Source organism: Gadus chalcogrammus, chromosome 14, assembly GCF_026213295.1.
Source record: "Gadus chalcogrammus isolate NIFS_2021 chromosome 14, NIFS_Gcha_1.0, whole genome shotgun sequence".
In the NCBI taxonomy this organism is placed as follows: Eukaryota; Metazoa; Chordata; class Actinopteri; order Gadiformes; family Gadidae; genus Gadus; species Gadus chalcogrammus.
Genome location: NC_079425.1, coordinates 5,644,840 through 5,669,019, shown reverse-complemented (window position 1 = coordinate 5,669,019; position 24,180 = coordinate 5,644,840). Strand labels below are relative to the sequence as shown.

Below are 24,180 nucleotides of genomic sequence, written 5' to 3'. Positions count from 1 at the left end.
TTCTAGTTCATACAATACTACCGTACATATGATTTGATATTAATACATTTGGTTGAAAAAAAAAAATTCTTGATGTTTTGAGCTTTATGCAATTGCAAACTCACTGAAATAGAAACTAGCGCTAACAAGGTACCCGAAAGCGTCGCTGGTGTGGCAGAAGAAAAGCTGAACCATCTAAATCAACCAGCAGTGCAGCTCACTCCTCCGCTGCCCTGTCTGGAGTACCGTGTGACCCCGATGGCTTCGATCTTTGGTTTGTTATCGAGGCAAGAAGTCATGGGAAAACAAGTGCAACATTTGTCCCCCCTGCTCCCATGTTCCATTTGAAGCTCGCTCGATGTGCAGTAAAAGGATCTTGTCGCTGGTCATTCGGCGTCGGCCCTCCGTCTGATCACAGCTGTGATGGGTTCTTGAGGCAGGGCCTTGATGATGTTCCAGGCCTCGAAGCGCGTCATGTCCTGGAGATTCGTTCCTTGGACCTCCAGAAGCTCGTCTCCACACTGCAGGCCGCTCTCCTCAGCTACACCGCCTGAAGGATGCGTGTAAAACATGGCTCAGGGCATGGCATTGGACATCATTAAATTATACGGCATGCATCCATTTCACTATCGCATGAAAATACTACAACACATTCGATTTGAATCTAGACTATGTTATTTAAGATTGTGGCCTCGCTTAGCCCCAACGTATTTATTTGTTGGAGGTGGTCATGTGAGTCGGCTGTTCCACCTAATCATCTGATTAAATTGCATCGCCGACACAGATTAAGGTTTTTAACAGGCTTACCCGCATAGATCCGGTTAATGAGCAGCGGCCTGTCTCCGTTGAGGGAGCCTTTCCCTCCTTCCAGGGTGAAGCCCACCCCGCCGGCAGACTTGTCTATGGTGACGTGCACTGGAGGACCTACTGTGTCAACACACCACAATGTGTCCTGTTAGACGGCATCTCTCTTTGGACAAACAGCAGGTGATGCAATTGTTTTTAATGTAAAAGTTGAACCATATTAGTAATGGAAAACATTTCCGAGATTTTCTTTTTTAGGATAACAAATATATTGCTTTCATCTCTTAACTGAATTGGTGTGGTAACCCGATTCCAGAAATTAATATTACGTTTTCCAGTAGAGTATATCCAATCAGTGGGGGGGGGGCAAAATAGGAATTACAGGGCATGATTAAATTTGATAGTGATTATTTGTATTTCGCATTTTCATTCTTCGTTTTTATGAAGAAACTCACAGGAGCCGAGGTCTTGCTCCCCCTTGCAGCTGCCCTGCCATGCCTCCGTGCCCTCCCTGTCCACCGCGTCGGCCTCCCCCCTCCTCCGGACCACCACCACGGCCACCCTCATGGTGCGGGCGAGGCGCACGGCGGCAGTGACCTCGGCGTGGGCGGCGTTGTGGAGGGACTGCCCGTTCACGGACAGCACCTCGTCCCCCTTCACGATGGTGCCCTCCTGGGCAGCCAGGCCGTCGGGGAACACCTTGTGGACCTGGGCCGAGGGGGGAACCCACGGGGTGGGGGGGGAGGGAGGGTTAAGATACTGTACGGTTGACTTTGTGTACTACTGAGTCAACAACATGGAGGCAGTTCTGAGTTCCCTCACTGTAGCGGCCTTGTTCTCGTGGTCGGAGCCCCCAGCCACGCTGAAGCCCAGCCCGGCCCCCTCTTCCTTGTGCAGGACCACCACGTGGATTTCCTCCAGGGTCTGTGAGGAGGAAGCACAGGTGAGTACCGGCGATGATGCCTCTCAAAGGGTACGTGGTCGGGAGGTGTTTGACTCTGGTTCCGGTCAAACTGGTATTTGTTTGTCTTTTTGGAGACGTAGGTTTTCTGAAGGTTGGTGTTTGGGGCGCATCCACAAGGCCCACTTTCAATGAGTCACTCTATCCTACAATGATCTCTATTCACAGAGGCAGTCCCAGTGCGCTGGCCTGAAGACACATGTTGGCCTTTCTGGTTATTGGCTCAGTTTAGAGGCCTGGATATGCTTGGATTACCCTTGCCTTTGAGCCACGTTTAGTTTGCATGATTCTGGTCAAGAGGCACAACTTTTGCATCTAACTTCAAATGTTTGACTCCAGTTCTTTTACAAATTACATAAATATGTGTTCTTCTATTGAGAGGTTGAGGAGATTTTTTTTTTTATTATTTCATAAAATTGACTGTATTTCATTGGAAAGGCTAAGTCCAACATAAGGAAATGAAAAACAAAAAATTGTAGAATTGATCATTTTGAGCTTCTATAAGTGCTATTATCAGTGTCACCGTCCTAGATTGGGCAAATGCAATATGTGAACAAAGTGGTTGTCATTTCAAGACATGTTATATTTACAAATATCGTGAAGGGAAAGTGTTGGTAATTTGACAACTGTACCTTCAGCATCTCCACACTGAGAGATTTGACTTCCTGGATCATGCTGTTTATCTTGTCTGAGGGGATGGCTGAAATGACTGAGCGAGCACTAGCAGACATCTCTGTGGCATCCTCAGCCGTTCCCCCCTCCCCTACATTAATGGTACACTCCCTCAGCTTGGCCAAGCTGTGAAAAACAAACAACACAGACCAACATCATGTTCAGATGATATTCGAAGTTGACACGACGCACGTCATACCCACACGTAAAGGTATTGAGTGTTTGTGTTTTTGTGTAGATAATTGAGTATAATCCACTTCTCCTGCAGAGAAATTATAGTACTGATCTCAACAGGAAGTTTAAAAAAAAACTTGCAAACTTGGCCACTTCCGTACAAATCGGAACCAGATGCAAGTCTGCTTTTTGAGAGCTCCCATTCATACTGTTATTCTTGTTGCGTAACTGCTTGGAAAGATTTGTGTTTGTACCACAGTAAGGCTTTCTAATGAATTACCTGCATAAGATACAATAATTATAAAATATAATAAGATATATAGAACAAAAACATAGTGTGCTAACTCTGCCTAATTTAGTTATGAATACTTTCCAGGCAACACCAGTAACTTTCAAAGTAACTCGCATACACCTCCACCTTTGCCATCACAACCGTCAAGATTAGTCCTTTGCGATTCAGGACAGGACAGACGGAACAGAACGGTCGACACTAAATGTCCCTCTTGGTCATCCTTCCTTAAATGACACTTTTTAGGGTAATCCCCACCCTGAGGGATCAAGCTGTAATATTACCTGACTGAGAAGCCCTTGTCATCCCTCTCTAGTTCTTCAGTCGCAGGTGAATCTGTTTCCAGACAGTCCCAGTCACTGTCAGAGATAGAAGGATCTGAGGACAGCCGATGTTTTCTCAGGCCAGCGTCACATGCTGATGTTGACATAGAATACATCAACGCTTGGCACATCTGGAGGATAGAATAAAATATGAAAGAATGGATACATGCAAAAGGAATATCAAACTGATTTGAACGGTTACAGCGATATTGATCCTCAGTGCTGACTGTACAAAAAGTGACACTCTTTTTGCTTGTCCCAATTTTTATTTTTTAATATATCGAAATATATATATTTTTGCACTTCAAGCAATACTGGTAGGATGCAAATTAGTTGTGGCAGCACTGAGAATCATTTGACTAAGTATGTTTTAAAGGGGAACTACAAGCTAGACCAGATTTGTGAGTTGCTTTGAGTTTTCTCATCCAAGAGAATACTGCTTCAGACGTGTCTAAAAAAAATTGCGGCCCCAAGATCTAAACCAATGAGGGTTCAATAAAAGAATGGAGAAAAGTTGGACCATTGATGTTAGTTATTTTTTAAAGCAAGTGTATGAAGCATTTCTCTCTTAAATTAGAAATAAGCCAAGCTTGACGTTTCCCATTAAACATGGGGAACTTCATGATTATCCTAACCAGGACACAATGATACCTGATCACTGAAAGCCATGATTCTCTCCATGCCTTCTGGCTCAGTGTCCATCAGAGGGGTATTCTCCATGGTCAGCAAGGCATCCAGGGGTTGGCTTTCTGTTTCCAAGGTTGGCTCAGTGGTTGGGAAGTGTTCCCTCTTCTCTTCCCCATTCTGGCTGTCTTCTTCCGGAGTGTTGTAGGTACCTGGGCTCGGTTTCATCCGAGAGACTCGAATGGGCTTGATCAATCCACTTTGTTGTACTTCTCCCAGGATCACCTCTGGCTGCTTTCTGAGTGATGTTGTACTCATCTCACCTTCATCAAGAACAACAGGGGAATCTCCACCTGTCCCTTCAGCTGGATTAGCATCACTCTCCTCACTCTCCTGGACAGGTGCTGCAGAGGTGTCGATGGGGGCAAGGGAGACTATTGGTAAACGCTCCACAGTTTGGGGATTGGTCACCCCAGGAGAGGGGCCGGTGGCTGAATAATTGGGACTGCAGGGTGGGGAAGAGATGACCACATGGTCATCTGGTCTTCCTTCTGAAGAAGGGCTATTGATTGTACATGGCATATTGATTTCAATGTGCTCATGTATATGTTCTTCTTTGGCACGACGGTCACTCCTGGGAGTTTTCACCATGAGGGGTAAGGAGGCGGATGGCGCCAGAGGCCTTCTGTTGGCCATATTCTCTCTGGGCCCAGGACTGGAGAAGGTCTCGAATGAGTTGATCTTCTCTTTGAAGGACAGGTTAGCCGTCGAAGTGGTGGATCTCTGACTCTGTGCAAAGGGTCTGGTGAGTCCAAACGTTTGCTTCTGTTCCGTCGATCTAGGTAGCTCCCTCTGGTAATGCTTGCTCTGGATACTCCTCAGGCTCTGACGTATCCAGGTTGGCTTAGGGGCCACCGGGGGGGCCTTCTTCGCCTCCGTTGGGTCCTCAGGTTTTGGTTGCATGGTCAGGTTGGAAGCAGACTCTGACAGAGACTCAGTGGCCAAACCGTTGAGGTCCTCCTTGGCGACCGGGCCGTTTGTGTCGTGTCGGAGCGAGTCGTGGTCACCGGGGTCCATCGCGACTCTGCTGCCTGCGGGGTGCCGGAGTGGTCGGTCGTCGGGGGAGCTTTCAGAAAGACGAACCCAGGGGTCGCTCGACAGCTTGTCTTGTAGGTGTTGCTCTACGCGATACTGCCTTCGTAGAGCTGCTCTCTTGTGGCGGGAGCAGGATTGGGCTAAGCAATAACCTGCAGACACCAAAGCACAACAGTAGTTGAGGAGAAAATGGAGAGGAGTTGGCACGTGTCATGCGGATGAACTGTGGAACTATTGGATCGATATTAAACAATACAATATAGCACGGGGAAGCGATTACTGTGTGCTGACGCTTTAACTCATGCTGTAATGCAGCAATAATTTTAACTTCTCTTTCTAGTTTGGCTTTCTCGTTTGCTTTTAATTTTAGGTAACATACGTCTATCAATCAGATGTTCCTCAAAATACCACCATAATCAATTAGAAAGCAACGCCTTACACAACTTAACCAATCGTAATACTACTCTTACCTCTGTTTGGACTGCACGGAGAGTTCTGCAGCTGGTCGGGCGAGAGGGTTGTGGATTCTTGGAGCTTGAGAGCTTTTCGACTTCCCTCTGAGAGTTCGGTTTCTTGTTCTCCTTCCTGGTGCACGTACAGGAAGTGTTAGTGAGTTTATCGTTTGTCTCAGCGGCCGCAGAGAGCTGTGGTAATGTAACATCCTTCCGCTGCATCTCGCATCCATATGCATCAACACAAGCAGCATGCAGTCAGTGTAATTCAATCACTAAAAGCTGTTGGCCATTACCTTAGAATAACAAGGCCGATGCACTGGGAAACAGGGAAAGCACTTTGGAGGTGCTCAGGCACACACATGCACATAAATGAATGCATAAGGCGGCCCATGTACGGAAGTTCATATATGCACAAGAATACAATTATCCATAATGGAAAATGGAAAACATTACGGGAAATGCATTCAAAGCAATTAAAACTGACACAACATTAATCATGCATTATTAAACTCAAATGTAGCATTCATAGTAAGGCACAAATGCTGCATGGTTACTAGTGTGTGAGGTGTGAATTATAAAAAAGGGCATGATCTAGAAAATATCGCAGCCTTTGCTATGCATAGCGTTTTGATACTTACTATGTCCATACATGTAGGACATAGTGAAACAAGTCAGATTGAAAAAGTGTGAATTTTACCAAGAAGGAACTAAAGGTTCAGAAGACCACAGCAACCTTTCACACACAACATCAAGCTTGGAGCAGGTGTTCACAGAATAGAGATAGTGGATGTTACATACACTTCTAAAGATCAAGCGAAGGATCTTTCTCAAGGCCTTGTATACACTGCTGAAGAACTGAAGACAATGGGAGGACAGTTTCGGAGGGTTAGACGCTGAATGTCAGCACTAAAGAGGAATTAGTCACACAGCAGTTAAAGAGGTTGCAGATGCATCTCTGTTCTGTCTACGAGCGTGGCAGTTGACAGTTATAGTTCGGAGAAAGGGAACTCCAGAGAGAGAACAAGAGAGAGAATGATAGTGACAGAATAACATGCAGACTAGGGGAGAACGCCCCATCCTGGATGGTGTTGCTCAACACTCACAGCTACCGTTTATTATGTCAGCACCCAGAACAGATCTCAGTATGTTATAAGCCGCGCCCAAAACAAATAAATAATAAAGGCTTACTAAATGCACTATCATGTTAGCAACTATTAATAATTCATACAAAATGTATCTTTGAAAATATTTTTGGGCGAAAAACACAACATGTATGTTCTACGATAGTAAGGCTTGTGCAGGAGTGTGTTTTATTGAGCACCTGGCATCTGTTGGCGGGCGAGAGAGCCGGCCCCTTCTCTTTGGCCGGGGACCCCCTGCTGGAGCCGCTGGAGTCCCCGGCGTAGCCCTCCTCGCTGGTCACATCCGGGGCCCGGCAGTACCGCCTGGGGAGGGCGTGCTGTCTGCTCTTGGACTGAACACACATGGACAGATCAAGCCCCACCCCCCAACGCTGTTAACATGCTAGTCTTTCTGCTGCTAATCCTGACACTGTTTTCTGAAATCATCATCGCCAGATTTCATGATGGATCCCATAACTATGAAGTCATTTTTTTATCAGATGCATTAATAGTAGATTCGAACACTAAGGAGAAGGTAGGGGGAACGGCATCTCTTGCAAAGATGCTTATAGGATAGGCTGCAGACATTAGGGATCAAACCCAGTACCTTTTTTGCTGAGAGTTTAAACTCAGGCTCTTGCTAGTGCTAGAGCCTAGCCACTTGCTAGTGCTAGAGCCTAGCCACTACAACCATCCTGCCCAACCTCTTACTAGAGCATCATGCTCTGCATGCTGGTTATAATCCAGTGCCCCCTCTCAAGAAATCCTCAGATGACTCGCTAGACCATGGATAGGCTCAGCATGCTGGTTGTAATCCAGAGCCAACACGGTCAGGTCCGGTTACCTTGCTGGCCCTGAATGACAGACTGAAGGCCTGCTGTCCGGGGTGGGTGGCAGCAGCAGCAGCAGCAGCAGCAGGGTTGTAGGGCACGTTGTAGTCCTCATCACAGTACAAAGGCACCGAGAGCCTGTTCTCAGCCCAGGGCTCCGACGCAGACTTCAGGAGACGAGATGAGGGAATACATTGATACATTTGAATACTCTTAAGAGGGACTACGTTCAACAGGAAGGTAAACATGAACATACACAGACACTCATTTCATGTTCAGCTTATTCCTACACTTTTATGTTTTATTAATGAGTTAACAGACTTTATAATCACTTGTAATCATCATTTGTATTTAATATTTACAGTGTGACTTATATTCGTTTTTGGCTTCACTTTACAGATCTGTGTAACTTTGAGTATCTTGCAAATCACCCTTATGTGCCATTATCGTTATTCAAGTCCTTAGCTACCGTTGGCGTGTCGAGGCTGTGCAATCGGGTGGGCGGGTTGTGGTAGGCGTTCGTCAGGTTCTGAAGGGTGATGTTGACCCCCCGGTGGTTGTTGTTGTTGGGGTGATGGAGGTGGTGGAGGTGGTGGAGGAGGTGGTGGTTGTTGGTGCTGTCGCTGCAGGATCGGGTCATGGTCTTCTGTGCCTTGTGGCGGATGTGGGGGCAGGACTCCAGCCTTCGTACACCTGTGGGAGGACGGGGAGGGGAGACTCAAGAGAGGCAGAGGAAGGGAAGACGCAATCTTGAAAGTGGAGCCTGGCATTCAAGATGTCTCCTCTTTTTCCTGTTGTTTTATCTTTATCTTTATAGAATTGAAGACAAACTCAGATGTTGTGGTCTATCTTGTCATTTGAATCGTCTATCTAAATTTAACTGAGCACCTATTATCCAGATGTGCCATTGTATGGATCTCGTCAAATCCAGGGTAACAGAGGGGAATCAGTGGTGTTTGACTGTCGCTCTGCCACGGCAGAAGAGATGAACCCTTGTTGTGTACCATCAACACTCCACTGGCTCTTGTCCCTCCTCAGCTTGGTGTTCACCACCGCTTGGGCGATGGCGTTGTTCAGCTGCAACTCTGACACCTGAGGGACACCATACAAAGTTAGTCAACTATTCAGGCTATTCATTGCTGTTCCATCTTCCCAAATACATGAATACTTAATTCAATTTTATTTATACATTTATAAATTTTTATTTTATTATTTTATATTCTGAAAAAATAATAATAGATTTCTTAGATTATATGTAATTTTTTTTTGGATTTATATATATTTTTTAGTATTGGCCACACTTCAATGTATTTTACACTTAGGGTATTAAAACTGGCCCATAATGGCTGAGTCAGGACATCACTGAACCTAAAATCAATGGCTTTACTTGATTCTACACGCTCATCATCCTCACAAACACGTGTGAACAAAATCCACATAAGAATCCAGACACTATACCTTGGGGTCTGGGTGCCTGCTGATGATGATCTGGACCGGGCCGGGGGGGCACTGGCTCAGGACCGAGTACACATCGTTCAGGGCCATGCTGTACACCACTGTGTCATTGATCTCCATGATCTCATCCCCACACCTAGGGGGGGGGGGTGGAGCGAGGAAGGGGTGGATGGGACATGGAGGGGAGGATGGTGGTAGAGGTGGTGGAGGTGTTGTGGGGGTGCCGGTGATAATAAAGGTGGTGGTGATGGATGAGGATATTGGTGATGATGGTGGTAGTGTTAATTGAGGAGGGGGGAGTAGGGATGCAAAAGTTTAGCTTTTTTTATACACGTATGTTGATGCATAAATATGTAAATACATATGTTGCACCATGAATGTATAGCGAGTCATCCGTTCACCTGAGCCTGCCGTCCATGTGAGCCACGGAGCCAGGGGAGAGGGTGTGAATGTAGATCCCAGAACAGCCTTCTCCAGAGGGGACGCAACACAGCCCGATGCCCAGACCCACACCGGCCTCTGGGTCAGACGCACACACACACACACACACACACACAGACACAGACACAGACACAGACACAGACACACACGCACACACACACGTGTTTGCTATAGCCCAACGAGAGGGATGGGGTTAGGTTAATTAAGGTCATAAAACAGGAAGCCACAAACAGCAAGAGTTTTTAGTTCAACACAAGGTTCCTCTTGCTATCAGACACCCACACACACACACACACACACACACACACACACACACACACACACACACACACACACACACACACACACACACACACACACACACACACAGGGACATTGCAGTACTGAGAGCAGATTCCCACGGTGCACGCAAGCGAGCGTCCAAGCCAAGGTTTGTGAAGCGGATAACACCTGCTGTGTTATCCTTTCTGCCAGCTGCCGAAAGCATCTCTCCTCAAATATTCACACCGTAACTAACAGATCCCTCCGGGCTAACTGCTTGACCACACACACCGGTCCGTCTACCAAACACCTCCTAAAGGTGGCCGAGCCTGGAATGTTACTATTTAATTTAATTTTCTACCTATTGAGACAAACTCAGTTTAGATTCCTCTATATGTCTTGCACATATTTTGGAATTAACAATAAAGTTGATTTTGAACTTTGAAATTTGACGCTCCGCCAACCTTTCTGCAGGACCATCTCCATCACCACGCGGTCCCGGGGCTTGGCCTGCGGGCCCTCCGCCGCCACCGGCACGGCGGCGCCCATCAGGTAGCTGTAGCTGTGGGCCAGGTCGGCGCTGACCCGGGTCATCCCCGTGGTGGAGCTGCTGAGGGAGCGAGAGCGGCACAGCTGGGCCACCTGGCCGCCGCCGCCGCCGCACAGAGCCCCCACACGCAGGCTGGTCCGCACCGCCAGCGTCAACAGACCCTTCTTGATTTGCTGAGGAGAGAGGGAGGGAGGGAGAGAGGGGGAGAGAGGGGGAGAGAGAGAGAGAGAGAGAGAGAGAGAGAGAGAGAGAGAGAGAGAGAGAGAGAGAGAGAGAGAGAGAGAGAGAGAGAGAGAGAGAGATCATATTAATATAAAGTATTCCATATTAATCCCAGAGGTAGTGCTGCAGCAGTTGTAAAGTAGTTATATACAGAAGCATATAAAAATCTACACACACACACACACACACACACACACACACACACACACACACACACACACACACAGCCCTAGCCCTAACCCTAACCCTAAACCTTTAATGTCTGCCACTTTGGCCGAGGTGTTGCGGAGGTATAAAACAGGTTTGAAATTGATTGTCTTTTCATATGAAATTGGCTCGAAACAAGTCCGCTAAAACGTAAAGGTTGTCGTCCTCCAATCGTAACATTTTTGCGGCGAAAACTGTTTCCTCTGCATATTTTCTCAACAATCACTGGCTTCGCTTATCTTGTGGCTTTTGCCACAACCGTGATCCAACCATAATAATAAACACTAATAGTTAGATATATAAACTGATTGCTTTGTGAGCCAAGACTTTACTTTGAACCTCTGTAGCGCCTCGTCGTGCGTCAGTCCCTGCAGTGGCTCCCCGTTCAGCTCCAGGATCTCATCGCCTGCACACACACACACACACACACACACACACACACACACACACACACACACACACGCACAAACCGTAGTACTGATTAAATAGTATGTTGATAAAGCATGATGAGAATAATTTCCAAGTTTGAAGATTTAATGTTCAGAGGAGGTGTGAGTGGGTTGCAACGGTTTTAATTTTATATCTCTCATTATCCATCCCTATCAAGGACCTAGGCGACAATAGCACATTATCTATTGACTCCCCAAGCATGTGTTTTACCGAGAGGACATAAAGGTTAGGGTTGCATTCCCTGGTCCCTCACCCTCCTGCAGTCTCCCATCGGCTGCTGCGGCTCCTCCAGGGAAGATGGTCTTCACGTAGATCCCCATCGGTCCATACATGCTGTCCTGTCCTCCCACTATGCTGAAGCCGAGGCCCTTGTCAACGACAACAACGAGGGAACAATCAGTGGGACAGGATGTGCTCTTCATAATGGCTAACAAAGCACAAAAGTGAAGCCAGAGGGAAAGCACCCACCACAAGCTTTGCAATAGCAATATCCGATTGGCTCCAATTGGTACCAGATGATGTCACTGGAACCAATTTGAGCCAATCGGATCAGCAAACATTTGTTGTTTACACAGAGGTCAATATCAATGAGATTAAAATAATGAAAATAGGGAATTATTTATTATTTACATTTTCACTATTCGGTTCACTATTCAGTCCTTTAGCCGATGCTTGTCTCCAAACTAATTCCAGATCCATCTTATTAGCAAACACGTCGGGGCTGGGGGCATGGGCTCAAGAACTATGGGGTCAGAGTGCCCCCGGCCCCCCTAGTATCCACACCCCTCGCTAAGGCTTCTTCCTCTCAAAGATGCCTACGGATTAGGATGTGGACATCAGGGATGGATGGAACCCAGTGGCAGCCTAACCACAACACTGTCCTACTGCTGTCCCACTCCCCTCACCTTGCCCTGGCCCTTCATCAGAACCACGTTGCAGATGAAGAATGCCTGGACGTTGCTGCACGAGTGCTGGACCAACAGGGCTGAACTGAGGGACCGAGTGGCCCTGTGCACGGGCTGGAGAGGACACACACACACACACGCAAGCAGCCAGGTACATGCACACACACACACACATAAATATGTTTAATATTGTGTTATTTAATTTTCACCTCACTTTTTCTAATTTTACTAGACGTTTTCGTCATTCATTTTCATGAATCTTTTTTTAACTTTGCAGAGTAAAGAGCATTGACTTGGTAAAATATGTTGTTGTTGTCATGGATCGGCAACTGATTCCCTGATTCCTCACGGTGCTAAGGGTACCTGCATGTTGGCGTGGGGGACGTCCAGCTGCTGAGACAAAGACTTCCTGTTGCCGTAGAAACCACCGTTTGGGTTCGGGTGGTCGCCGTAGAGATCCGGCGCCCTCATGATGATGGCATCCAGGTCCCCGATCCAATAAGGATGAACGCCTGGACGTGAGTACCACAAAGCGACTCAGTCACTCCTTAAATGAGGCAGCTTCGGTGGCATGGAGCGCAGGCTACTAGGTTGATAGAAACCGCTGTGGTTGCACCAACGGCGATGACGTCACCGGTTTAAAGTGGTTGTGGTGGTATGGCCATGAAATATAGGTTCTACCTTTAAGTGTATCTTTGAAGGTGTGTTCTAATGCGCATCGTTTAAGTTGCATGCATTAAAAGCGATGATAACAATGGCAATGTATACATACACACATAGAGTGCTGCATTATAGATATTGGGGTTCTTACTGGTAATGTGATATAGGTATAATACACGGTTGGCTCCTACATTATAATGAGGTCATCGCCCTCCATAAAGAGAGTAACAGACAGGATAGGGGGATAGAAACAGAACAGTCCAGGGTTCACATTCATAAATGCCCTTCTGCTTCCGAGAACCAGAAGGAAATTCAATAACAAAAAAAACCTTGTCTATTAGTCTGTGAGAGAGTGCGCGTGTGTGTGTTATGCCCACGCGCCTGTGTGCGTGTGTATGTTGATGCATGTGGTAATGTATGTGTGCAGACGGCTGTCTGCTTGATACCCACTTGTAGAGCTGGCACGTGTCCGGTTGCAGTCTGTCGCGTCCACAGCTTTCGGCTCCCCTGTCTCCTCCGTCTCCCATACTTTCTCCTCGTTCACCTCTGGGATGGCCAACTGCACACACGCACACGCACACGCACACAACACACACACACACACCACACACACACACCACACACACCACACACACACGTTTCAATTAATACAGGCAGACACAACTACCTGCATGTGCACACAGCCACAATCGTCTCATCAGCTACCCAAATTCATTTTGGTTTGAAGGCAGAAGCTTGTTCCTGCCAGTAATTCAGTGCAGGCCCATCTCTGTGTCTCTTCAACGTGCAAAACGTAGTCACCTATGGCTGACCCTTGAGCTTAATCTGAGCTAGATCTTAATACCATCTTCCTGCATACACCGGAAGACAGCGTGGTCTCAAAGACCGAGGGAACAGCAATGGCTGAGCAGAGGATATGAGAGGCGGCGGGGGAGGCGATAGCAGAGATGGAAACACTACCTTTAGGTGGTGGCTGCTGGACGACACAAAGTCGCTGTCGGTGTAGCTGGATCGGCCCGGGAGGAGTCGGACGGGGAGACAGACGCCGGGTACGGAGGTCCGTTGGTCAGACAGGAGACGCGGAGGGACTCTGGCACCGCCGGAGCTTCCTGTGTCCAGCACATGCAATGAGACGTTAATGGGTTAGAGGTTTAAGGTTTGACCTCCCTCCCTGTTCCTGATAATCTCCTAAAGAGACACAGGCGTCCGTCTTCGGTGGGAGCATCATGCATAATCATTAGGCGGGCGACTGCCGCGTCTTTGCTGCTGTGCTGCTGGGTATTTTATGATGGACTAGTTGAGGAGGTTTGCATATGTGTTCATTTTTTTGCCAATTCAACTAATTAAATCACGGATGCAGAACCATAACAGCAAAGACTTGACTAGAGAGCCAAAGTGCACAGTACAGTCTCGTACAGCCATCTACTGCAGAAGTATATTTTGGCAGTTAGCTGATGCCCCCCACCTCATCTCCTCTGTCATCCTATTAGTAGCTCCAAAGCTGCATCCCATGGAGTTTCACAGTCCATGAGATGCAGGACTGTGATACTTTTTATCCAGTTATGCACTATAGGAAACTAGATCTTTGAGAGTGGTTTGATGAAGCCTGATTTAATGCATTGCTCATTCCAGGAATATGTTTGAAATATTTGTTTTTGCCGTATATATTCACAAAATAAATGTGGGAATTGCAGCAATTATAGTTGAAAAGAGAATCAGCTGTTCACAGAGACATCACCTGATCCTGTTTAAATCTGGGTGTGACCCTGTCTCTTTTCCTCTCTCCGTCTCTCTCTCTCTATGTTTTCTTTCATCTCTATCTCTTTTTATCTCTGTTTCTCAGTCTGTTTCCCTTTTTCTCAGTCTCTCTTATCACTTCTATGTTTCTCTCCTCACTTCTCTATTTCTCTCCGTCTCTCTGTTTCTCCTCTGTCTCTCTAAGCACTTCTGTTTCTCACGTTTCATTTGTCTCTTTTTCACTCTCTCTGCCAGCCAGGTTTGCCTATTGTTCTCTCTAACTCCATATCTTATGAGATGTTGTATCACAACACATTAAATCCCAAAGAGATACCTGGCATTATAACAATATCACACTATGAAAATAGAGTAAAAATAGCAATGTGTGATGATGCCACAAAATGTAGGACTTAATTTTATGGCGTATATCGTGTTGCACGAGTTCCAGCCCAGGCAGCTAACATCACATGTATACCCCAACTAGCCCATGGCCTTTGGTCCATTCTGCATGGTTATAGCCTTTGGTAACAGTGGGATGGCTCGGAATTTGGTGACAGCATGTGAGGAATTCCTGAATGCCCACCAGGCATAACCCTCACTGCCTAGAGGGTTTGAGATTTGTTATTCATAACTCAGCTTGTGTATTAATATTATGGGTTGTCATAGTTGGCCTTGTTACATGAATGCTTCTTTGTGCCATTGTTGGGTTAGCGATGTTGTTGGTGGTTGAGTGTTTCGTCACCAGTGTCTCATGACGGGTCAGGATCGAAGAGCACACTTATATCACGATTAAAAATTGAACATGCATGGTAACGCAAAAAGCAGCGTCCTCAATTACAAAACAAGCAACGCAATGACCAATGGTGAAACGCAAAACCCCAGTATTGTGTACGTTCAGCATGTGCTTGGTACCTCTGTTTGACCGCTGAGGTTGACGGCGGCAGACCGGCCGCGCCCCTCCCCCCCCGGCCTTGTGTGGCCGTTCAGACACTGTCCGTTAAAAGGTGCCAGCTTGTCTGGCCTCTGGGTGTAGCAGCCTCTGTAGGGGGGAGAACACATCCAGTAGAACCACTCCGTTATATCATGAAGGATCAGCTCGGTATCACTAGAACTAGAACCAGTACCGAGCCCTGAGATGGAAAGTGACACTCCCTTTAGTTGAAGGGAGAGAGAGTTGAGGGAGGGCTGGTTTGTCTGTTTGATAGTTTTTGTTTTTGTTTACTCCACTTCATGCATCAGAGATTATTGAAAGGGCTTCTACTCTGGGTGGACTGAGCAGTACGATAATAGCAATAGAAAACACACCGGTCGTATAAAATTAATGGAAAATGAGCGGCAGCAGCGGCACAACCATAATAAACACTCAAAGTTGGAAACGCAGAGTGCCATAAAAAATGATGTAAAGGGAAATTAATAAAATAGTGGCAATGGTTCATTAGTGCAGTTCCCCGTGTTGGACGAAATGCGGAGCTTCCTGTGGTGGTTAGCGCTGGGTCAGGGGTGTAGGTGTGTTTTAGTACCTGTATAACTCCACTGTGTTGTGGCCTCGCTCCACACAGGCCTCTTTGTCCTGCGTCAGGCTGCTGCTATCAGACATATGGGGGCCCCGGCCCTCGTCTGTGGGCCCCGTGGCCACACACATCCTCCATATACTGCTCTCCTGGAGCACAGGGGTAACACACGCACACACACACACACACACATGCACACACAAACACATAAATGCCCATAGACAAGAATTGCACACACACAAACATACGCGCGCACACACAGACACACACACCCACGCACACAGACCCACATACACACACACACAAACACACACAGACCCACGCACAAACACACACACACACACACACACACACACACACACTTACAAACACATTTGTATTATAACATCAATACTCTTTCCTGATTAATGCATTGTAGACACATACAACGCACAAACAAAATTACAGGCATCCACACCAAAAAATACACGCAAAGACACACAAACCCCCCAGAAAGGCCACAAAGGACTGACACGGCACACGTACAGCTCCCACACGCACGGGGAGCATAAAGGGACCTCTATGCCCGCCAACCAGTCGGCTTTAAGACCAAATCAACCTCTGGGGGCTCACAGGTTGACAAGGAGAGGAAGAGCGAGAATGAAGCAGCAACCTTTTATAGGTCTGACCCATCCTGCACCGCATCGCATGGAGGCCGTCTTTATGGGCCCGCCACGCGCACACACTTAGACCGGCCCCCGGGGGGGTTCAGCACACTCTCCCCCGAACGATGAGCTCCATAATGGGCTTTGTATGTTCTTTAGAGGGCACGCGGAGATATACGTCCTCCTGGGTAATGAGGCCATAGAAAACACTGGGGTAGTTACTCCGGCCAGTGCGTCTGGACTGAAACACATGGTGACCGGGGTGTTGCTCTAGTATTCATTAGAAATAGGAAGTCAATTTTTTTATAAACTATCATCAATCTGATACGGGAAAATAGCAGGAGAGATGAACTGATAACACTCTGCATTCAGGGTCTATTAATTGACCATTCATTTGTATTAGTTAATGCGGTAATAAGCATTATTATATAAATATGCCATTCGTTAAGATGTGAGGGATAGTGGGTTTGAGTTGGTTTCAGGGTTAACAGGTCAGGATTAACCCTTATCCTAACCCTATCATATTGTTAGAACATTAGACCAGTTAACTGTAAATGAGTTAGTTCATGCTTATTACTACATTTACTAATGTCAATGTACCCTTACTGTACCTTGTACCCTTACTGTAAAGTGTAACCAATTAACTGATGCATACATTTTCCGTATACATAATCGCACATAATTATATGGAATTGTTATGTAATTCTGCTAGTTGCAATACATTGTTTGTTGACCTAGAAATGCCTCTATATTTCAAAAGGGAACATTATCAATTTCCTTTGCTTTTACAAGAACATGCTGGTTTATCGCTGTGTCTGAGTTAAATAAAATGATTTGTCATCGCACATGAAAAGGCCCAGATGGAAAAGCGTAGACAGAATTGAATTCTGCACTGTTTTCACATGATCATAGAGGAGAGATTGTGCACGGAGGCTCAGACTCACTTAGTGTGTAATTCACTCACCCTGTGACGTAAATCCCTGGCATCACTGTGCTAAGATGACAGAGGAGGGAGTAGTGATTTGTGGTTTGGGTGTTTGACTCCTGGCCGAAAGGTTTTGGGTTCGAAGCCCAATGTCCACAGTCTATGAGCAAGGTTCCAATCCCATACCTGCTCATTAAAGACACTCATCTAGTAAAACGGTCGGTCTCAGCTGCTTCGGCTTAAATTGTCTCGTAAATGAAAAAACACGGAATGGACAGAGTTCAATGTCAATTCTATGGTGCATTGTAGCTATTACAGTGGGCGCTATAAGCAAACCTAATCAGTTAGACAGGTATAATTCCTTATCTTAACTTTACGCTTACCTAATGTTATCTTTTCGTTTAGGGAGTTTTACGAATACATCAATGATATCTACCCAAAAGTTGTTCGACAAGGGGTTATTTTTAAACCGGGCAGTTTAATAGGTTAGCGGTTTTATTAGCCGTCAGTGGAATGTCCTGTGTGAGTGCCGTGTGAGTTGTGATGTGGTAATGATGTGAACAAGAGGCGCCTTTGTTCCTAAAGGGTAATCAGACAGTGCAGCCAGCTGCGGCTCGCGCTCTTCCAACACACAGGGTCATGTGCACCACTGCGTTCTGCCACACCATAATACCCCACCATAATACCACACCATAATACCCGGATGGCTGTGAATGATGTGCTAAGTAACTCTGTATGCAGTAACTGTATGATGCTAATGAATGATAAATGGCGCTATGCAAAGAAGCTCTTTGTCATTCTATTGGATGCACTGTTGAACACAAACACACAGCGAATACACGCACTGCATTCATTTGACAGTAAACAAAAGCATGTTTGACTAGAATAGAGTGTTGATATAAAACGCTTTAAAACACAAATCGATATCTCCAGCTAGTGAGTTAGTTACCCTCTGAAAACCCTCAGGGCCTCCTCAGCAAAGTCAGCCGTCCTCAACATGCCAACTGGCTTGCTGCCTGGTTATCTGCACTGATTCATGTCTGGGGTCACCCTCAGTGAAGTAAGGCAGTAAGGCAATTCCTTCCTCCTTTGAGTCGGATGAATCAGATGCTTTTCCTGGCCCTAGGCTTCATAACCAAGGCCCCCCCCCAAGTGTCAATACTGGAAATGCAACTAGACTGTGACATTCTTTGTAGCGTGTTCTAAGAAGAGTCTGATCACACGCAGCGCGTAGCTATCAATAGACGAGCACAACGTACGTTCACAGGAGCAGCAAATGAACTAAGGGGAGGCGGTGAATATTTGATAGCGTTGGCAGACGGAAAAAATAATCTCTTCTTACTTTGATGCTGAATGTCCTCCGGAGGCTCCGCTTGTGCTCCTTGAGGTCCTCAGAGTGGGGGTACGGATGGTTGGGGCTCTCCGTGCCTCGCTGGGTCCCCGGTGAGGACGGCTGGCCCTTCACTGTCAGCGGCCCCTGAGCCAGGTCCATCGCCCAGCTCGGACCCCCCATCTGCCCCGGGATGACGGGATCACCCCCGGGGCCCCAAGGCCCCGCGGGGCCCGGGACCCCGTCCCCGGCACCCCAGGTCCTCTCCTCCGGCTCGGGAAAGTCGTCGCTGGTCTTGGAGTGGCACAGGATCAAAGACCTGCGCCGCCACAGAGGAGAGGGATGTCAATGTTAAGAGCACCACAACAAACGACGTTCCTACAGGAAGTAAGAAGCACCAGAAGGAACGATAAGAAGCCGAAAAAAAGAACGATAAGAAGAAGAAGAAACAAACAAAAGCCATGGTTCAGCCTCCTCCAGACATTCCTGCCAGAGGATTCCATGAAGCTTCCTTGCTGTTTCCCAACAACAACAACAACAACAACAACAACAACAACCACAACAAGAGAACATGAGCGCATAACTTGTTACCCCAGGTTGCACCTCTTGACACCACCACCACCACCGTGACCCACCTGGAGAGCATGGCCAGTCGGTTGGACCTGTGGTTGTGGCCGCTGGGGCTGCTGCAGCCGTTCCCAGCATGCCCGGCTCCCTGCCCCGTCGCTCCGTCCTGTGAGCCGCGGTGAGCTCCGCCGCCCTGGCCGCCCCGCTCTGCTGCGTCTGCCTCTGCTGCTGCGTCTGCCTCTGCTGCTGCTGCTGCTGCCTCTGCTGCTGGGAGTGCGTCTGGGGCATTGCTGTGGGCGCGAGCTGCTGACCGTGCGTGTGTCCCATGTGCTTTGGGAAGAAAAAAGAATGAAACACACCCTGCTTCTCCTCCTCCTCCTCCTCCTCCTCCTCCTCCTCTACCTCCTCCTCCTATCTGAGCCCGGCTGGAAGAAGTGAAATGGAGAGGAGGGACACTCTGAAAGCCAATTAGAAAATTCAGTTAGAGGAGAAAGCATCTGAGCATCTGAGCGTCTGGGATGCTGTGTGTGTGTGTGTGTGTGTGTGTGTGTGTGTGTGTGTGTGTGTGTGTTGTGTGTGTGTGTGTGTGTGGGTGTGTGTGTGTGTGTTTTGTGTGTGGTGTGTGTGTGTGTGTTGTGTGTGTGTGTGTGTGTGTGTGTGTGTGTGTGTGTGTGTGTGTGTGTGTGTGTGCGCGCGCGTGCGTGTATGTATTTGTGTGTGTGTGTGTGTGTATTTGTGTATGTGTGTGTGCGCATGTGTGCATGTAATTTAGTGTGTGTGGGTGCATGCGATAAGTGACTCAATGCGATAAGAGTGCTTTTCTTTCCGGGATTCGAAAAAAAAAAAAGTAATGTTTTCTCTGTTCTACTCCTGACCAGAACATAAGCAGACGGTTGTTGCACGCAATCCCTCAACGTCTCTCTCTCACACACACACACACACACACACACACACACACACACACACACACACACACATACTCACACATACCAGAAACGCTCAATACACACACATAATACTGGACACACTTAACTCACACACAACACACACACACACACACACACGCAAATACACAAACACATTACACAGGCGCAGTACACACCGGTGTTTACACGGTTCTTCTCAAGGCAGTGTTCCTCTATATCGGACCTATCTGACTGTTTGAAGCGCAGGGTAAACGTTGTGGTGATAGCCGTTGCCTTTGACTTTCATTAATGTTGATTGATGAGTCTTTGTTTCACACAGCCTCTCATTTACACGCCCACAGAGAGCACTACAGAACTGGCCCGCCCAATGCATTATATATGGCACAGCAGCTGTACACTAAGTACCTCACACCATGTGGGAGTGACCTCCATCCTCAAATCCTCATTGTTTTTCTACCTGCTATACTGGCTCTTGTCAACTATTTCTGATCTTTCTCTCTCTCTCTCTCTCTCTCTCTCTCGCTCTCGCTGTCGCTCTCTCTCTTATCTCTCCCTCTCTCTCTCTCTCTCTCTCTCTCTCTCCTCTCTCCTCCTCTCTTCTCTCTCTCCTCTCTCTCTCCTCTCCTCTCTCTCTCTCTCTCTCTCTCTTCTCTCTCTCTCTCTCTCTCTCTCTCTCTCTCTCTCTCTCTTTATCGCTCTTACCTGATGTCGAGATACTAAAAATACCATACTTGTGTAGCTTATGACATCTAAGATTCAAATATTTGGTTGATCTATTTTCGTTTCGGATCACAACAAAATTAATAATTTAGTTTTTCTCTGCTGGCCCTCAGACAAAGCAGACAAATGCATTACATCACTTTAAGCTACACATTTCATCAATTATTAAAAATCAATAGCTTAATCGAGAAGATAATTCCATTGGTGCAGCCCTACTATAGAGTGCTCTCTGCACCAATGAAAAACATTGTAATGGACTTTAAATATAAACATCCTTCTGTTTATGTACTTCCTTTCTCAACTGATGTGGTCGTACAAGAAATAAACATTTGTTTTTTCCCAAAATGAATCCAAAAAAGTTGAACTAGTTTTGTTTGTGTGTGTGTGTGTGTGTGTGTGTGTGTGTGTGTGTGGTGTGTTTGTGGTGTGTGTGGTGTGTGTGTGTGTGTGTGTGTGTGTGTGTGTGTGTGTGTGTTCATGCTTGTGTTTATTGTGTCATTCATTCACGCACACACACAAACACACACTCAAACACAAACACACAACGCACAGATACATTGTTTGAATATTTACAGTATTCCTTGTTTTGTTGCAGTGAATTGATTGGGCATGAAAGACGCATTACATTGAACATTGTTTTTTGGAGATAATTATAATGTAATAACAATAAAATGAACAGGGTATTCCCTCATGTCACTGAAACTGACATGAGGCAGCTAGTGTAAGTTGATAGATAATTAATTGCTCTGGGGCTGTATCATTTTGCTATGGTAAGAAGAAAGTGAATCTTTAATTAATTCTACTTCTCTTGACATCAGCACCTAATGAGATTCCTTGTAATTACGAGATGAGGTGAGCATCATGAATTAACGTATTCGTTTTCTCATTATTACAAGATAAATTCAGTATCACGTATATTAACATGATCGTTTTCTGTTGTGGCAGTAATGAGCTTCGGCAAATGTGCGTTATGGACACATTCATTACATAAATACCCGCATAAATAATTCTAAACCAAAATAATTGCCCATGAGAATCACTCCTTTGTTTTTCAAAATCCACCCATATGGAAGTTTGAAGAAGGAACTTCCAAGTTTCCAACAGAAGGGAACAATGGCTGGCTGTCCTCCACTGTGAATCAGTAGCTCTAAAGAGAACCTGCACGTGTGTTAGCAATTATGCCTGGTGAGCTTGTTTGTTGTGTTGGCCAGCAAGTAGAAAACAAACACAGAAACTCTAGCCTTGCAGCGCAGGCCCCATTGGCCCTGTTGCCTTTCTGAGTCCCAGTCTCTCCCTGTGTCTCCATAGCAGCGCTTCACGAAAGCCTCTGGTCTTGAAGGGTCTTAAAAGCTCTACTTTTCAGGGAGAAAAGTATTCATTGACACCGTCGAGTGCATGACAATATAGAGTGACTGGGATTTTCCCCCCAAATGTACTCGCTCCTGTTGATGTCATGGCACACAGTGGTAACTCTGTTTTGTATGAAGACTTTGGATGAATGGCTAGAGAGGAAAGTGGAGGCGGAGTAGTGTGTGTGTGTGTGTGTGTATGGGTATTTATGGGATTGAAGTATTTGTGTGTATCTGTGCTGCACTCCTCATGCATTTTTCCGTTAGTGTGTCTATTTTGTGTTGTGCCTGTGTGCGTTTAAATGCAAAGTGGCTGCTCTCACGTGTGTGTGTGTGTGTGTGTGTGTGTGTGTGTGTGTGTGTGTGTGTGTGTGTGTGTGTGTGTGTGTGTGTGTGTGTGTGTGTGTGCATCCCCACTGTTTTTGTTGTTTGTTGTTGATTATGTTTTCTACCTGAAAGAGGCTACCTCGGGTTGAGGGGAGGTCCTGTCAGTCACAGGACTGACAACCTGGGAAGTCCCGTTCAGATGGATTGAACGACGGAAGGATAGGTGCGGGCGTTTGTGTGTGTGTGTGACGTGCGTGCGTGCATGTGTGTGTGTGTGTTCCTGGTCAATGCTCCTCAGCGAGTGTGTGAGACAACAACGCTTGCGCTGTTCGACCGGTTGTGTTGTTGACACACACAGTCTCTCCCATTTTACCGTGTGACACAGTCAGGCTACAGTTAAGGCACGTTACATGTAGACTTACAGCAGCATATGTATATACAGATATACATAGACATGAACATTCAAATATATACATATATATATAGATATATATATACATATATATAGATTGGTGCCCCTTGTGGCATTATGAAGTCAATGTGATTGACAATAATTACTCGTTGCTATGAAAATGTTTACGTCGATGTTGTCGTCCATGCACAAAATATTCCGCGCACTGTGTGGAGCGACGGCTCTGCTAGCGCGGTGGCTATCTGCGGTGGCCCGTGATGTGGAGTATTCTGGGACGGGACGGTCGTCCAGTGAGCCCGAGGCCGAGGGAGAAGAAGCCAGGCCGGGAGCTATTTGTGGTTTTAAGGTTGGGTCTTGGGACTGGACACACACGCCAGGTTGTTCAACTCTGTGGTTTCATACAAAAGCCCTGTGAGTCCTCATCTGTTTACTAAAACTGTGTGTAAAAGGATATGTGTGTGTGCGTGTGTGGTGTGTGTGTGTGTGTGTGGGTGTGTGTGTGTGTGTGTGTGTGTTGTGTGTGTGTGTGTGTGTGTGTGTGTGTGTGTTGTGTGTGTGTGTGTTTGTGTTGTTGTTGTGTGTGTTTTTGTGTGTGTGTGTGTTCCTCTGTGTGTGCATGTGTTTCTGTTATGTGTGTGTGTGTTCCTCTGTGTGTGTGCATGTGTTCCTGTGTATGTGTGTGTGTGTGTGTGTGTGTGTGTGGTGTGTGTATGTGTGTGTGTGCATGCGTGCGTTCGTGCGTGCGTGTGTTCATAGGAGCGAGGGTTTGCCTGTGAGAGTAAGAGTGAGTATAAGAGTCAGAGGGAAAGTAGACATCAAGCGTTACACACTTTTCACACAGGAACACCCTGTTTTGCAACCGTTCACCCCATTAAGACAAACAAAAATGCACAAATTAGTGTTTACAGAACTGTGAATACCACCATGTTACCATTGTCTGGAAACAGCCGTCACGGACAAGGTGCCAGTATATGGTAGAATAGTTATTGTTGCACCAATCAGGTCAGGCAAGCCAGACATGAGGGAAGTCTGTCCCTACTCACAGTGCCAAGGAGAGGAGACGGTCCGGGGGCCCCACTCACCGTAGTTGATCAGGTAGTCCTCGTCTTCAACCCTTCGTCTATAAATCTGCATTCATCCAGTCCAGGTGTGGACAATCCAGATTTCGATTTTCAAGTTCACCGTGCCGGGGAGTAGAGTCAAGCGTCCCTCGGTCAGAGCACCTCCACCAAATGCTGGGGTCAGACCTGCTAA

General features: G+C 46.7%; 1 protein-coding gene across 1 annotated transcript; it reads right to left on the bottom strand.

The window, feature by feature from the left end:
- Nucleotides 1-56: 56 nt before the first annotated feature.
- Nucleotides 57-24,180, bottom strand: il16 (interleukin 16). The gene is given in 27 exon segments (XM_056608304.1): nucleotides 57-529; nucleotides 787-906; nucleotides 1,239-1,491; nucleotides 1,606-1,707; nucleotides 2,377-2,542; nucleotides 3,164-3,333; nucleotides 3,854-5,073; nucleotides 5,392-5,506; nucleotides 6,698-6,850; nucleotides 7,342-7,494; nucleotides 7,797-8,020; nucleotides 8,332-8,419; nucleotides 8,786-8,918; nucleotides 9,184-9,301; nucleotides 9,949-10,207; nucleotides 10,796-10,869; nucleotides 11,167-11,281; nucleotides 11,819-11,932; nucleotides 12,182-12,330; nucleotides 12,929-13,037; nucleotides 13,439-13,490; nucleotides 13,493-13,587; nucleotides 15,128-15,254; nucleotides 15,736-15,875; nucleotides 18,638-18,944; nucleotides 19,261-19,522; nucleotides 24,009-24,180. Coding segments are annotated over 27 exon segments (5,034 nt in total). The 5' UTR covers nucleotides 24,061-24,180; the 3' UTR covers nucleotides 57-365.